At 34.4% G+C, this 13,064-nt stretch overlaps 4 protein-coding genes across 6 annotated transcripts; all 4 read left to right on the top strand.

Annotated features, from left to right (window-relative positions):
* The first annotated feature begins 235 nt into the window (after positions 1–235).
* LOC108458042 (probable inactive purple acid phosphatase 29) lies at positions 236–3,982 on the top strand. Of its 2 annotated transcripts, none has more exons than XM_017757279.2 (4): positions 236–733; positions 1,691–2,085; positions 2,158–2,608; positions 3,598–3,982. In XM_017757279.2, exons 1-4 carry the CDS (start codon positions 367–369, stop codon positions 3,636–3,638), a joined length of 1,254 nt encoding a protein of 417 aa, XP_017612768.1. In that variant the 5' UTR covers positions 236–366; the 3' UTR covers positions 3,639–3,982. The 2 variants fall into 2 exon arrangements, with proteins under 2 accessions (XP_017612768.1, XP_017612769.1); XM_017757280.2 differs by having other exon boundaries at positions 2,158–2,645.
* A 408-nt stretch (positions 3,983–4,390) lies between these two features.
* LOC108457708 (glycosyltransferase family protein 64 C3) lies at positions 4,391–6,293 on the top strand. Of its 2 annotated transcripts, none has more exons than XM_017756790.2 (2): positions 4,391–4,705; positions 5,045–6,293. In XM_017756790.2, the coding sequence occupies exon 2, from the start codon at positions 5,124–5,126 to the stop codon at positions 6,141–6,143; it is 1,020 nt and encodes a 339-aa protein (XP_017612279.1). In that variant the 5' UTR covers positions 4,391–4,705; positions 5,045–5,123; the 3' UTR covers positions 6,144–6,293. The 2 variants fall into 2 exon arrangements, with proteins under 2 accessions (XP_017612279.1, XP_017612278.1); XM_017756789.2 differs by having other exon boundaries at positions 4,392–4,705; positions 5,059–6,293.
* Positions 6,294–8,693: 2,400 nt separating this feature from the next.
* Positions 8,694–9,422, top strand: LOC108459596 (uncharacterized). The gene has a single exon (XM_017758999.2). It carries the CDS (start codon positions 8,867–8,869, stop codon positions 9,272–9,274), a length of 408 nt encoding a protein of 135 aa, XP_017614488.1. The 5' UTR covers positions 8,694–8,866; the 3' UTR covers positions 9,275–9,422.
* Positions 9,423–11,448: 2,026 nt separating this feature from the next.
* LOC108460043 (WAT1-related protein At3g30340-like) lies at positions 11,449–13,064 on the top strand. The gene is made up of 6 exons (XM_017759424.2): positions 11,449–11,683; positions 11,772–11,834; positions 11,922–12,038; positions 12,122–12,512; positions 12,589–12,740; positions 12,830–13,064. The coding sequence occupies exons 1-6, from the start codon at positions 11,502–11,504 to the stop codon at positions 12,966–12,968; spliced, it is 1,044 nt and encodes a 347-aa protein (XP_017614913.1). The 5' UTR covers positions 11,449–11,501; the 3' UTR covers positions 12,969–13,064.

Raw genomic sequence — 13,064 nt, 5'->3', positions numbered from 1 at the left:
TCATTACAACGTTACTTTTTTAGTTAAATGGCTACCAAGTGCATATTTTTTTATTTCAAAATTTCACACCAACAAATTTAACAATATTAAAAATTGGACTGAATTTTAAAATCTGAAAAGTAGAGAGACTAAATTCCTAAAAATAAAAGTATAGAGACTAAATTCCAAAATTTTAAAGAGTATAAGGACTTAAGAGATATTTTAACAAATACATAAATTTAATACAAACGACATATGACGGGGAAAGCAAAGGCCACAGCGTCCCTGTGATTCTGTGATCCTCTTCTGCAGTAAACTCTCACGGTGCCTTAAAACCCAAACAACGGGGCAGTGTGTCATTAACTGTAAACCGAGGAAAAAGGGTAAATGGAAAGAGCAACAATGGTGCGACCTTCTTCAACATTTGTTAAAATCAACAAGAAAAAACTCTGGGTTTCACTTGCGATCGCTGTGCTTTCGCTTTGTTTTGTGCCCATTAACGTCTCCGCCGCCGTCAGGCGACAAACTCCGCAACAGCATCATCTATCGCGGAAGCCGTTTTCGAAGCTGAGGTTTGGCCGGAACGGAGAGTTCAAGATACTCCAAGTGGCGGACATGCACTACGCTGATGGTAAAACGACACCGTGTGAAGATGTGTTGCCTAGTCAAGTTGATGGTTGCTCTGACCTTAACACGACGGCGTTTATCCACCGCATGATTGAAGCTGAGAAACCCAATTTCATCGTTTTCACTGGTAAAGCTAATGAACTATTTTTATTTTTTTGTTTGAATCAATTGATGCTATTTGTGGGAAAATTTTGAACTTTATGATGTGAAAATTTTAGTCTTTAATTTAGTAATTGTTTAGTTAACATACAGGTAAAGCAAGCTTGCTTTTTGTTTATATGGTGGCTTTCAAGAGGACATTGGCTAATACCCTGAATTCTTCTTGTAGAGATTGACCAAAACCCTAAAACTTGAACTTTATGAGATGAAAATGTGAAAATTTAATCTTTAATTTAGTAATTGTTTCGTTAACATACAAGTAGAGCAAACTTGCTTTTGTTTATATGGTGGCTTTAATGGTGTTTCAAGAGGACATTGGCCAATTCCCTGAATTTTCTTCTTGCTAGCTATTAATACCATAGCATAAGATGAAAGAGGATATTGACCAAAACATGGTAAAAGTACCATAGAGGTCCCTGTAGTTAGATTGCATTTTGCCCTCTCTGCATGGGCAAATTAATCCTTGTATATTAGATCAAAGAGCAAACTAGTCATTTTTGTTAAAATTTTCATCTATTTGTATGGTTAAAAATTGGTGTGACTGATGGAATAACCAGACAGTGAAACGTGGCGTGCCACATTTACATCATGCTGATGTACAAAGACCAACTTTTAACACTAGAAGTGAATGAAATTTTTAACAAAAGGATCAATTTACTCTTTGATCTAACATGCAAGGACGAAATTGCCTATTTTTTTAGTAGATAGGGTAAAATGCATTTTGACTCTTACTTCAGGGGCCTCTAAGGTACTTTTACAACCAAAACCCTAAAATTTGAACTTTATGAGATGAAAGTGTGAAAATTGAATCTTTAAGTTAGTAAATTGTTTAGTTAACATACAGGTGGAGCAAGCTTGCTTTGGTTTATATGGTGGCTTTAATGTTCTTTATTGTGATATGCAACTGTTATGCATATATGTTTAGGGGATAACATCTATGGATTCGATTCCAAGGATTCGGCGAAATCAATGGATGCAGCATTTGCCCCTGCAATTGCTGCTAGAATTCCATGGGCTGCTGTTTTGGGGAACCATGACCAAGAAGGCACGTTATCAAGGGAAGGCGTTATGAAACACATTGTTGGATTGAATCATACTTTGTCTCAATTGAATCCTTCTGAATTACATGTTATTGATGGTTTTGGCAACTATAACCTAGAGGTCGGGGGAGTCGAAGGGTCCGGTTTTGTAAACAAATCTATTCTCAATCTCTACTTCCTTGACAGTGGAGATTACTCGACGGTTCCAGCTATCCCGGGTTATGGTTGGATTAAACCCTCTCAACAGTTATGGTTTCAACTTACTTCTGCAAAGCTTCGGGTATGAACCTCATTTGATTCTCGTTTGGATGCCATCTTTCGTGCCTAGTGAATTGTTTTATTTGTACTGCAGAGAGCTTACATGAGCCCACCAAATGCTCAAAAATCATCTGCACCTGGACTTGTTTATTTTCACATACCGTTGCCTGAAGTTGCAAGTTTTGACTCTACGAACTTCACTGGGGTGAGACAAGAAGACATTGGCTCTGCTTCCGTGAACTCGGGTTTCTTCACAAGTTTGGTAGAAGCTGGGGATGTGAAGGCTGTATTTACTGGTCATGATCACGTCAACGATTTTTGTGGCCAATTGACTGGTATACAACTGTGTTATGGTGGTGGATTTGGATACCATGCTTATGGGAAAGCTGGATGGCCTAGGAGAGCTAGGGTGGTGGTAGCGTCTTTAGAGAAGACTGAGGAAGGAGGTTGGGGCACTGTCAAGTCAATTAAGACGTGGAAGCGCCTTGACGATAAACATCTCACTGCCATTGACGGGGAGGTCCTTTGGAGCAAGAAACATACTGGTAAAGTCGAGTAACTTTGGTCACTCTTATATATAAGGTTAGAAAGCTCTTTAAGAACGTTATGACTGTGAATTGTAGACATTAGCTGACTAAACAGGACCGTGACCGAACATGACTGACTGCTGTTGCAAGGCTAATTATTCTTGATGGTCTTTCTTTAGGATTTTGTCTCCTATTATCCTTGAATTCGAAACATAATAGGCAAAAGTTAAAGGTAGCTCATTGAATAATGGGGATATGTCTCGAACTTGCATGTTTTAGATTGTAGATTGTAGATGTCATTTCATTTTATATCTGAATGAGCAGCAATATTGGTGAAATGACAGTAAAAGTACCATGGAGGCCCATATATTGCATTTTGCCCCTTTTACTAAAACAACAAATTAGTTCCTGAACATTAGATCAAATAGCAAACTGGTCCTTTTTGTTTAAAATTTCATCCATTTTTACTGTTACACTGTGTTTCATGCTGACACAAAAAGGACCAGTTTTTAACAGTAAAAATGGTTGAAATTTTTAACAAAAGACAGGTTTGTTCTTTAATCTAACGTACAGGGATAAATTTGTTTATTTTTTAATAGAGAGGGCAAAATGCAATCCGGCTTCTACTACAAGAATCTCCCTAGCACTTTTACCGTGAAATGACTCATGTTCATCAATTTCGAACTGTATTTGTATGTGCTTTTGGAATAAAAAACACAGGGTGATTAGTGCATTAGATGATATGAATTTGTAGGAATAAACAACATGATGATGTTTTTTTAGTTTGGTCCTTTTGAGTCCTAAAGCGATTTCGCATCTCAAAACATCATTGTAACGATTCTCCGCCTTGTGCTTTAGTTCCCGTTCCTTCTTATACAAGTATGCAATTCATGCATGACATATCTATGTTAAACCCGACCTCAAGTTATATGCATATTGAATTCATTTGCTTGTTTCGGAAGTTGATGCGGAAGTCATATCTGGTTTGGCAATTGGCATCGTTACAGGTACTCGTAGAAAGAAACATATCAATGGCAGTACTGCTTGAACTTCGGGAACGGACCAACTGACAGTATTATTACATTAATGTCTCGGAATATTTTGATCTCAACCGGCTTTCAAGTTTCGGACTACTATGCAACAAGGAGTTTAGCTTGTGTAAAATGGTTTACGGACTTGAAGGATTTGCAGTCAATGGTGCTGTGCTGGTTTCTAATAATCCTACGAATTGTGATTGTATACATATGAAACATTGCTTTAAAAATTCTATTCTTGTTTTTTTTTTTTTGGGGGGGGTAAAAAATAAGGGAAATCTTATGTTAGAATGGAATATATCGACTAAAATATGTATCTTTTGAAAGTACAAATAATTTTGTTTGGCCTTTTCTTCAATTGTCATTCTTTTTTTTTTCACATTTTAGATCGTAAATTATTTTTGGGATTTTGTATTAGGATTCTAATTGTATTTTACTTTTTTATTGGTTAAAAATATCATTAATTTTTACTGTTAAAATTAGTCTCATTACATCAGGATAAAATACACGTAATATGACACGTGTTATTATTGGGTTATTTCATAAGTGAAGTCAATTTTAATACTAAAATGAATGAAATTTTTAATAAAACATATCATTTTACTTGTTGATTTAATATATAAGAATTATTTTACATATTTTTTGAATAAAGAGATAAATTGTAATCTATTTATTGGTATGGGGATTTTATGATATTTTTACCCAAAAGAAATTAGTAAAGTCCACAATTTAACAATTTATATCAAATGGATTATTAAAAAGAACTAACTCAGGCCTAAATTTTCAGTTTTATAAAGTACCAAGGATGAAATTTTGACAAATTAAAATGGGAGGACTAACCTGTGAATAATACACGGCAACTCCGTTCCACATTATAGCCTTCTTTCTCCTCTTCTTTTGGTTGCTGTGCAGCACAGAACCCTAATTTCTCGACGCGAGTACCAGGTCAGAAGGCATGAGCACGCCATCAACAGCGGCAAACAGGTCCCGTTCGGAAGCAATTGGCCGGGCATGATGCCGGCTTGGTGAATTGTGCGCAGATACCTCCGTTCCCAATCGGCGATGGTAAATCCATCGGAAGGTAACTAATATGAATTATATGATTGATTACATTTACATAAGCTAAAGGTTTAAGATAGGTATTGAAAGAAGAATGAATTTGATGGAGATCATGAGCTTGACTGTTTGAGGAGCCTTCTTTGTTTTTTTTTTTTTTTTTTGAAGTTTGATTGGTTTAGGTACTGAAAACAAAATCATTTGTTAGTAGTTAAATCCAATTAGGGCTGCAATGCAAATGCAAATGCAAATGCAATTTTTCTGCTAGTGCTATCTTATCTTAGGAATTGATTATGTTTGTAAGTTCTTTTTCTTAATTAAGAACAAGGATTTAGGGTTTTCATTCTACTTCTCAAATAAAAAGGAAAAACAAAACAGGGCTACTTTTGTGCTGGTCAATTAAGTATCACATTCGAGTTGACTCGAGTCAAATTGGGGCCAAGATGGGAGTATATGCAGTTGCAATCTGCCTCTTCTTCTCCCTCTCGGTTGTGTTGTGTCTCCGCATCCCTAATCTCTCTTCAGACATTGAAAAAGACACAATCTTATCGTCAGTATGCCACCCCGGAAATCAGCCCAATCCTCGCACTCTCAGATCTGATCAGTTAACTGTTCTCATCAATGGCTATTCCGAGTCCCGCATCCCTCTGCTTCATTCCATTGCTGCCTCTTACTCCGCATCCCCAGTGGTATCCTCTGTGCTGGTTCTCTGGGGTAACCCCCATACCTCACCCCTTACTCTTTCTCATTTGGCACACAATCTGTCGGTTTCATCCTGGGGCAATGCTGCCATCTCCCTCGTGCCTCAATCGTCAAGCAGCTTGAACGCCCGGTTCCTGCCGAGGTTGTCGATTGGTACACGTGCGGTTCTGGTGTGCGATGATGACGTGGAAGTGGATTTGAAAACGGTGGAATTCGCATTTAGGATGTGGAAGGGGAATCCAGATCGTTTAATTGGGATATTCGTGAGATCGCATGATATTGATATGACAAGGAAGGAGTGGATTTATACGGTGCATCCGAACAAGTATTCGATAGTGCTCACCAAGTTCATGATGATGAAGAGGGAGTATTTGTTCAAGTACAGTTGCGGGGGAGGTTCCCTAATGCGTGAGATGAGGAAGATGGTTGATGAGATGCAGAATTGCGAGGATATTCTGATGAACTTTGTGGTGGCAGAGGAGACAAATACAGGGCCTTTAATGGTGGGAGCGGAAAGGGCCAGAGATTGGGGAGACCCAAGAAATGAAGATAGCGATGGCGATGGCTTAAGACTAGTAAGAGACGTGGGGTTGAGCAGTAGGAAAGCAGAGCACCGGAAGAGGAGAGGGAAATGTATAACTGAGTTCCATAGAGTTTTCGGAAGGATGCCCCTTCGATTCAGTTATGGTAAGTTGGTTTCTTCTGTTGGAGAACAAGGCCTTTGTAAGAAAGGCACCAATTTGGTGCTGTGTGACCATTGAATACATCTTTTGTTTGTGTCACTTTACAATGAAATACAGTGTAGTATAGGATAGTGTGAGAATACTCGTCATGGTGATACAGTTACAGTAAAACGAACTAATAATCAACATTGATCAATGATAATTGAGTATCCTTAGATTGTTAAGAAATTATATTTTATTTATTTGGATTTTTATGTGGCCACTTCTGGCTATGATTCAGGCAGCTTTTAAATCCTATGATAAGCTATTCAGCTTCGGAAAACTTTCCCAATAATATAATTTTTGGTCTCTCAACTTGACAATTAGGTCTACTTTAATATATGTATTTTTTTTATTCATTTTGGCACTTAAACTTGTCAGCTAGATTCATTTTGGTTACTGAACTAGAAAATTATAAGATTGATGATTTGAAATTTTAAAAATCTATATAAATTTTTAGGTGATGATGTTATGCAATTTTAGAGTGTCACAAATAGTGTTCTAATAATTGGACTAGTGAATGAATCGATCAGACACTAGTTCCCGATTTTATCTATTCAATTGCTAGACCGGCAGTAATTAAATAATTAATTAAAAATTTTAAATATAAAAATTTTATTAAACTGTTCAATTTGTTTAACTACATGTTTTTGGTTCAATTTTTAATTTTTATCAAATTTGAGCAATTTTGTATTCAATTGGTTCAATCTCTTCTTTGGATCAATATAACGATCAGTTCTTAGTTTAATCGGTCCGACTGACCAATTATGTTTCAAGAACATTGATCGCATTATCAAATCTTGACAAAATCTAAATTTATGATCAAAATGGATCTAGTTGTCAAATTCAAGAGCCAAAGTGAATAAAAAAATAAAAATAAAAATATCAAAATGAGCCTAATTACTAATTTCAGGGATTAGATTATCCCTTCCCATCCTAAAACTTCACTGAAATTGTGTTCACTACTATTCAACTCTTGTCATCTGCTATTTCAGAATTGAATTTTTATCTTATTTTCACAATAGAATTTTACAGTTTTCCCCCATACTAATTCTACCTATCAATTTGAATTCAAGCCTGAAGATTTAAATTGATTAATCTAGATCGAATCTAATTCGATTTGATTGTAAAAAGTCAATAGTTTATATTTTTTTAATTTTATCTTGAAATTGATTTGGACTTAAAATGATTCAAGACCCAAATAACCCAAATCTGTAATGATCCGTGACTTTTAACTATACAAAATAATTTGAATAAATGATCCTAAAACTTAAAATGACCTAAATCTAAAATGTCAAGAATTAATTCAAATATGAAAACTTTTTTAACTCGACAGATGTATAATTTTTTATTATAGGTCCTGATCATATTTTACATAACACCTAAAATTACCTATAGTTCCTCTCCAATCCATAAATAAGAGGATAATACGTTTCAACGCACTTGAACCCATGTCCTCCAACCTTAACAACAATAGTCATACTAATTGAATTAAGACTTAATGAACACGTGTCCAACAATTAAATAGTCCCTATTAGTAGTTTTAAAAAGTTTACCTTGCATACAAATAATATTTTTAATTATCTTACCAGACATTGATGAATATTACCTTTGGAATAAAAAAACTTAGACAACCAAAGTTTATGGATTAATTTATAATTGCAATTATATTTTTAATTATTTTAATCTATTATTAAATATATAAACAAACATGCTTCTGCTGAAAAGTAGATGCAATCGATTTGGGCTTAGAGAATGATTACGAAAAATATCATTAGTTTGAGATTTTTTCTAAGGAATTAACTTAAAATTAATGTTAATTAAATAATTGAATTCAATTTTTTTACTTATGTTTCAGTTTAATATAAAAATTGTTCGGTATTCAATGCTAAATTATGGAGATCCTTGACGACTTGATGGTATTACATAATAAGATTGAGACAAAATGTTAATTTAAACGGATAGTGAAAGTTATTCAAACCATTTAGGTAACTTTCTCAAGATCATCTAAATCTATAGCAATTATTGTCGATAATAGTACAATGAAAAATGATACGTACCCCTCTAGAAGAGAATATAGAACCTCATCGCATTACTAAATTGACTTTTAATAGAGATGAGGGCCTGCAATTGTTTGCAGAAAACCTGTTAGTTATTGAATATAACTATTGTATTGTTTATCTTTTAACAAAAGATAAAAATGTGTCTGCAAATGAATTAAATTAATACAATATAACAAGAAAGTGTAATAAAATATATGGTTAAAATATATTTCAATTCTTTATATTATTTTTAAATTTAAAATTTAATTTATTTATTTTATTTTTAAGAATTTAGTTCTTTATGCAAATTCAATTGTTATCACAATTAAAATTTATTTGTTAAATTGATTCATTACAATTTAATTTTTTATTAAATTGCTACTAAGTAAAATTTTTATTTTAAAATATCACACCAATCATTTTAGTAGAAGAATTTTAACAGTATTAAAATTTAGATTTAAATTTTAAATTGAAAAAGTATAAAGATTAATTTTTAAAAATAAAAATATAAGGATTAAATTACAAATATAGGAAGAATGCAGGGCGTTGGAGCACATGTTAACCTAAAATAAATTTAAAAAAGAAAAAGGTAAAAAGTCATATGGACGTTACGTTAGTTAACCGACATCTATTTGCCTCATTAAAAATCTCGACTCAATTTGGGGATTAGGGTTAGGGTTCGAAAAATTAATTGCAGCAGTTCCTTCCGATCTCATCCACATGCCGTGCTTCACTGCAACTCCGTTCTACCTCTTAACCCTGTTTCCCCTCTTCTTTTATTTCTCTCCACAGATCGCACAATCTTCTCCGGATAATTCAAGATCTATCCGTTTACCTTCCGATGGATTCACCATCGCCGACGATAACGAAGGCGTCTGCGCTCGATTCACCAAGCCCGCATCATGTCCGGTCACTTGCTTCCGAACGGAGCCAGTTTGTGGCGTCGACGGCGTAACATATTGGTGCGGTTGCGCGGATGCCTACTGTGCCGGCACTCGCGTGGCGAAATCAGGATTTTGTGAAGTTGGAAATGGAGGTAGCGCGTCGGTTCCTGGTCAAGCGTTGCTTTTGGTTCACATTGTTTGGCTGATCTTGCTCGGTTTCTTTGTATTGTGCGGTCTTTTCTGATCATTCAAAGGTGAGATCTTTTGTGTTTGATTTTTAAAATTGATTCGATCTGTATTTCTTTTGTCTACTATTTGTAAATCAAATTCTTTGGATTATGTACCAATTTGATTCGTTTTTGAAAAATCTTCATCCATTTCATTGAGGAAAACCCTGAATTCATCAATAATTAGAGCCTTTTTCTTATGAAAAATAAATCATTGGAGGGTGTAGAGAGCATCGTGTTTACTGGTATTGATTGAGTTGAAATTCCAAAAGGATTTAGAATTTCATGTTTGAAATCAAGCAATGGACGTAGAAATCCGCACATTTTTCATATCCCTTTTATTTTTTTATTTTTTAAAGAATAATCCTTTGAATGACTGAAGCCAACTTCCACGGTTATCCAGAATTTCCCCAAATGTCCAAAAATAGAAGAAAGGCATAAAGAGGGTTATTCCCAAAATAGCTGGTGGTAGCTAAGTCCTTTAAAGTTTTGAAAATATTTAATTTCTTAGATTGAGTTTTAATTTAATTAGTATCGTGATTATTGTAATAATTAAGAGTTATGAGTAGCGGTAGAAATTATATAAAATAAAATTCAATTTATCTCTTTACTTTATAAGAATTGAGAAATTAGTTTTTTGTTTAAATTTTTTAGAATTTACAAATTACAAATATTGAAAAGTTAGTTTAATTGTGATGAAATTCATAATTAAATTTTTGAAAACCTGCTTATTTAGGAACCCTTGATAGTTCTGGGATTCGATTTTAATTTAATCAGAGTTCAATATTATTTTAAAAATATTTGTTTACCTTAAGTTGATTGTACTAAACATCTCTGCATTTTGATCTGAAAATAATTTTTTTTTAACAATTTTATTATAAGTTTTTAGTTCTTTTTGACATAAGTTTTAAAACGACCCATAATTTGTTCTCAATTCATAAATAGAAGGATAATGCACTTCAGCCTATTCGAATTTACGTCTTTTTACATTGACAACAATATCCATATCAATCGAGTTAAAGACTCAATTAGAAGTACCAATATCATATATCCAAGTCAGAATTGAACTAATAATTAATTCTCATTTTGCCCCACGATGTTAAATTTTACACATTTTAGCCGAATTGAAAATCATGGTTCTCATTTTTTTTTTCTGTTTATAGCAGAACAAAATAATAAGCATCTGATTACTTGGATCGTAGGTAATTTAAAATTATTTCTTTTTTGCCATTTTTTCTTCCAAGACTTGACATAATGTTCTCAGCTCTACTCCCTCCCTTTTGTAAATTACCCAGTCAATCTTTTGTATCTTTGAAGTTGGATGCCACACACAACAAGCCGATGCTTAGTCTTGTCTGTCACCACTTTCTTAGATGCTTAATGACATGTAATGAAATTTTGTTTTATAACAGCCTAAGAAAATAGGGTTTAGGTTCAAGTTTCGAGTATAAGTTTGAAGTTCGAATCTTGTAAAATGAAGATTAACAAAGAGTTTGAAAATAATTTTATCGGAATAAAAACAAAAGTTCCAGCCTATCACTTGTAAGCAAGTTTTTATTCCTCCATGCCCTCTCATGCAATCAATATCTTCACGATAGTAATGACCCTTTAATGTAAATATCTAGGTATAATATTGGAGATTACATGCAAAGAATAGGTAAAAGTACTATATAGGCTTTTATATAAGGAGCCAGAATATATCATAGAGTAAGTTAGTCTTTTTGTTAAAAATTGATTCTTATAAGTCAGAATGAAGTAAATGCATTAGCCAATAAAAATGTATGTAATTTTTAACAAACGTACATATACTCATAGTTTACGCGCCTCCACGATGGTTTTACCGCAGCAAACATCTCAAGAGATAGTGTTCTGAAGCAGAAACATCGGGTGCGCCCATAGTTCTTCCTTTGTACGCCCCCACTGGTACAAAACTGACTCTTGATCCATCGTCCTCTCGAAAGACATTAACAATACTAGCAATGAATCTCTCCAAAAAGTCTAAAACTCGTTGATGATGCATGAACTTTTTCTTCTTGATTCTTATGATCTCTTACTGTTCAAAAAGGTAAAGAAGAGAAAGCTCAAGAACAGAATAAAATGAGAAAAAAAAAAAGTTTGGCAAAGTTAATTGGAATATCAAAATAATTCATATTTCAATTTCAGAGTAGAGAGACCCCTATAAAAACTGGCAAACACCGAATTACATCTTCAAAGCTCAAAATTTTCTCACAAATACTGTACAAGATGAACAGCTGCCAACAATGGAAGACTGTGACTGCAATGGTGGCTATAAACTTTGCCATGGCTATAACAAATGTGCTTGTCAAAAAAGTTCTTGATAATGGTGTTAGCCATATAATCATCTTAATGTACCGTCAAGCAATTTCAGCTGTATTTTTGGCACCAATTGCCTACTTTTGGGAAAGGTAACCTTTTCGGTACAATTACAGTTAGAAGTAAATCATTGTCAACTCGCGCACCGTACTAACGGGCTTTTTTTTGGCTTTCTTGCAGGAAAAGTAGACCAAAGCTCACAGCTCGAATTTTATGCCAGCTTTTTTTTAATGCTCTTATAGGGTTAGTAGCTTGTAAAAATCCTTTAATGGCTATTTATATAATTTTCGTAAGTTTATTAAGAAACTTATAATAAATGTTGGTTTACAGGGCGACACTCTGTCAATATTTTTTCCTTTTGGGACTTGAATATACATCTGCAACTTTCTCTTGTGCATTCCTTAATATGGTTCCTGCAATTACCTTCATATTGGCTCTACCATTTGGGTAAAAAGTCTTAAACACCAAGTGTATTAAACTCGGTCAGGTACGGCTCGGTTTTAAGTCTTTGATATCATACATTTTTGCAGGTTAGAGAAGGTGAAAATCAAAAACAAGTCCGGGATTGCCAAGTTTGTGGGCACGACGGTTTGCATCGGCGGAGCTATGGTGCTGACACTTTACAAAGGGAAAACGTTAGTCAGGTCGGATTCAGAGACCATGGTTCACGCTGTAAACTACGTTAAGAAAGAGAGATGGGGCATCGGTTCGATATTCCTAGCCGCGGGTACCGTCTTTTGGTCATCATGGTTCCTAGTGCAAGCCAGTATAGGAAGGACATATCCATGCCAATATTCTAGTACTGCATTCTTGTCCTTTTTCAGTGCAATTCAATCAGCCATTATTAGTTTGATAACAGAAAGGGATTTCACAAGATGGGTCTTGAAGGAGAAACTTGAACTCGTAACAGTGGCGTACATAGTAAGTATCGGTCTTTTCGCGATGTTTTCTAATTCTTGGTTTCATAATCTCAGTCCCAGATTGTTTCAATCTATAGGGAATGGTGGGATCTGGTTTGTGCTATGTGGGAATGTCTTGGTGTGTGAAACAAAAGGGTCCACTTTTCACTTCAGCTTTCACTCCCTTGGTGCAAATATTTGTAGCCATTTTTGATTTCTCTATTCTACATGGGCAAATCTACCTTGGAAGGTTTATATCTTATTAAATTTACCCCTTCTATTAATTGTTGGTTCTGTATGGCTTCTAACATGTTTTTATTGGCTATGAACATTGAACAGTGCCATTGGATCTGTTTTTGTTGTGATTGGTTTATATATGCTGCTATGGGGCAGAAACTGTGAGGCTAAAGAAGAAACTCAAAACCTCAAACAACCACAAATGGAGGAACAAGACTGCAATGGAACGCCACAGGTTTAACCAATTTCTATTTTACTTGTGCAACAAGCAAATGTTGTATTGAAATAAATATATTTATGGAATTTATATATATATGTAAGCTATTTAAACCGAAAA

This window comes from Gossypium arboreum, chromosome 12 (genome assembly GCF_025698485.1).
Source record: "Gossypium arboreum isolate Shixiya-1 chromosome 12, ASM2569848v2, whole genome shotgun sequence".
Taxonomy (NCBI): domain Eukaryota; kingdom Viridiplantae; phylum Streptophyta; class Magnoliopsida; order Malvales; family Malvaceae; genus Gossypium; species Gossypium arboreum.
This window is presented reverse-complemented; position numbering and strand designations above follow the sequence as displayed.

What these genes read in the sequence shown, in the direction of transcription:
- LOC108458042 (XM_017757279.2), top strand. Translation starts at nt 367, where the DNA reads ATGGAAAGAGCAACAATGGTGCGACCTTCTTCAACATTTGTTAAAATC. An exon ending in CAATTTCATCGTTTTCACTG is followed by an intron (nt 734 to 1,690) that starts GTAAAGCTAATG and finishes ATATATGTTTAG; the next exon opens with GGGATAACATCTATGGATTC. An exon ending in TTACTTCTGCAAAGCTTCGG is followed by an intron (nt 2,086 to 2,157) that starts GTATGAACCTCA and finishes TTTGTACTGCAG; the next exon opens with AGAGCTTACATGAGCCCACC.
- LOC108459596 (XM_017758999.2), top strand. Translation starts at nt 8,867, where the DNA reads ATGCCGTGCTTCACTGCAACTCCGTTCTACCTCTTAACCCTGTTTCCC.
- LOC108460043 (XM_017759424.2), top strand. Translation starts at nt 11,502, where the DNA reads ATGAACAGCTGCCAACAATGGAAGACTGTGACTGCAATGGTGGCTATA. An exon ending in TTTTTTAATGCTCTTATAGG is followed by an intron (nt 11,835 to 11,921) that starts GTTAGTAGCTTG and finishes GTTGGTTTACAG; the next exon opens with GGCGACACTCTGTCAATATT. An exon ending in GGGCAAATCTACCTTGGAAG is followed by an intron (nt 12,741 to 12,829) that starts GTTTATATCTTA and finishes AACATTGAACAG; the next exon opens with TGCCATTGGATCTGTTTTTG.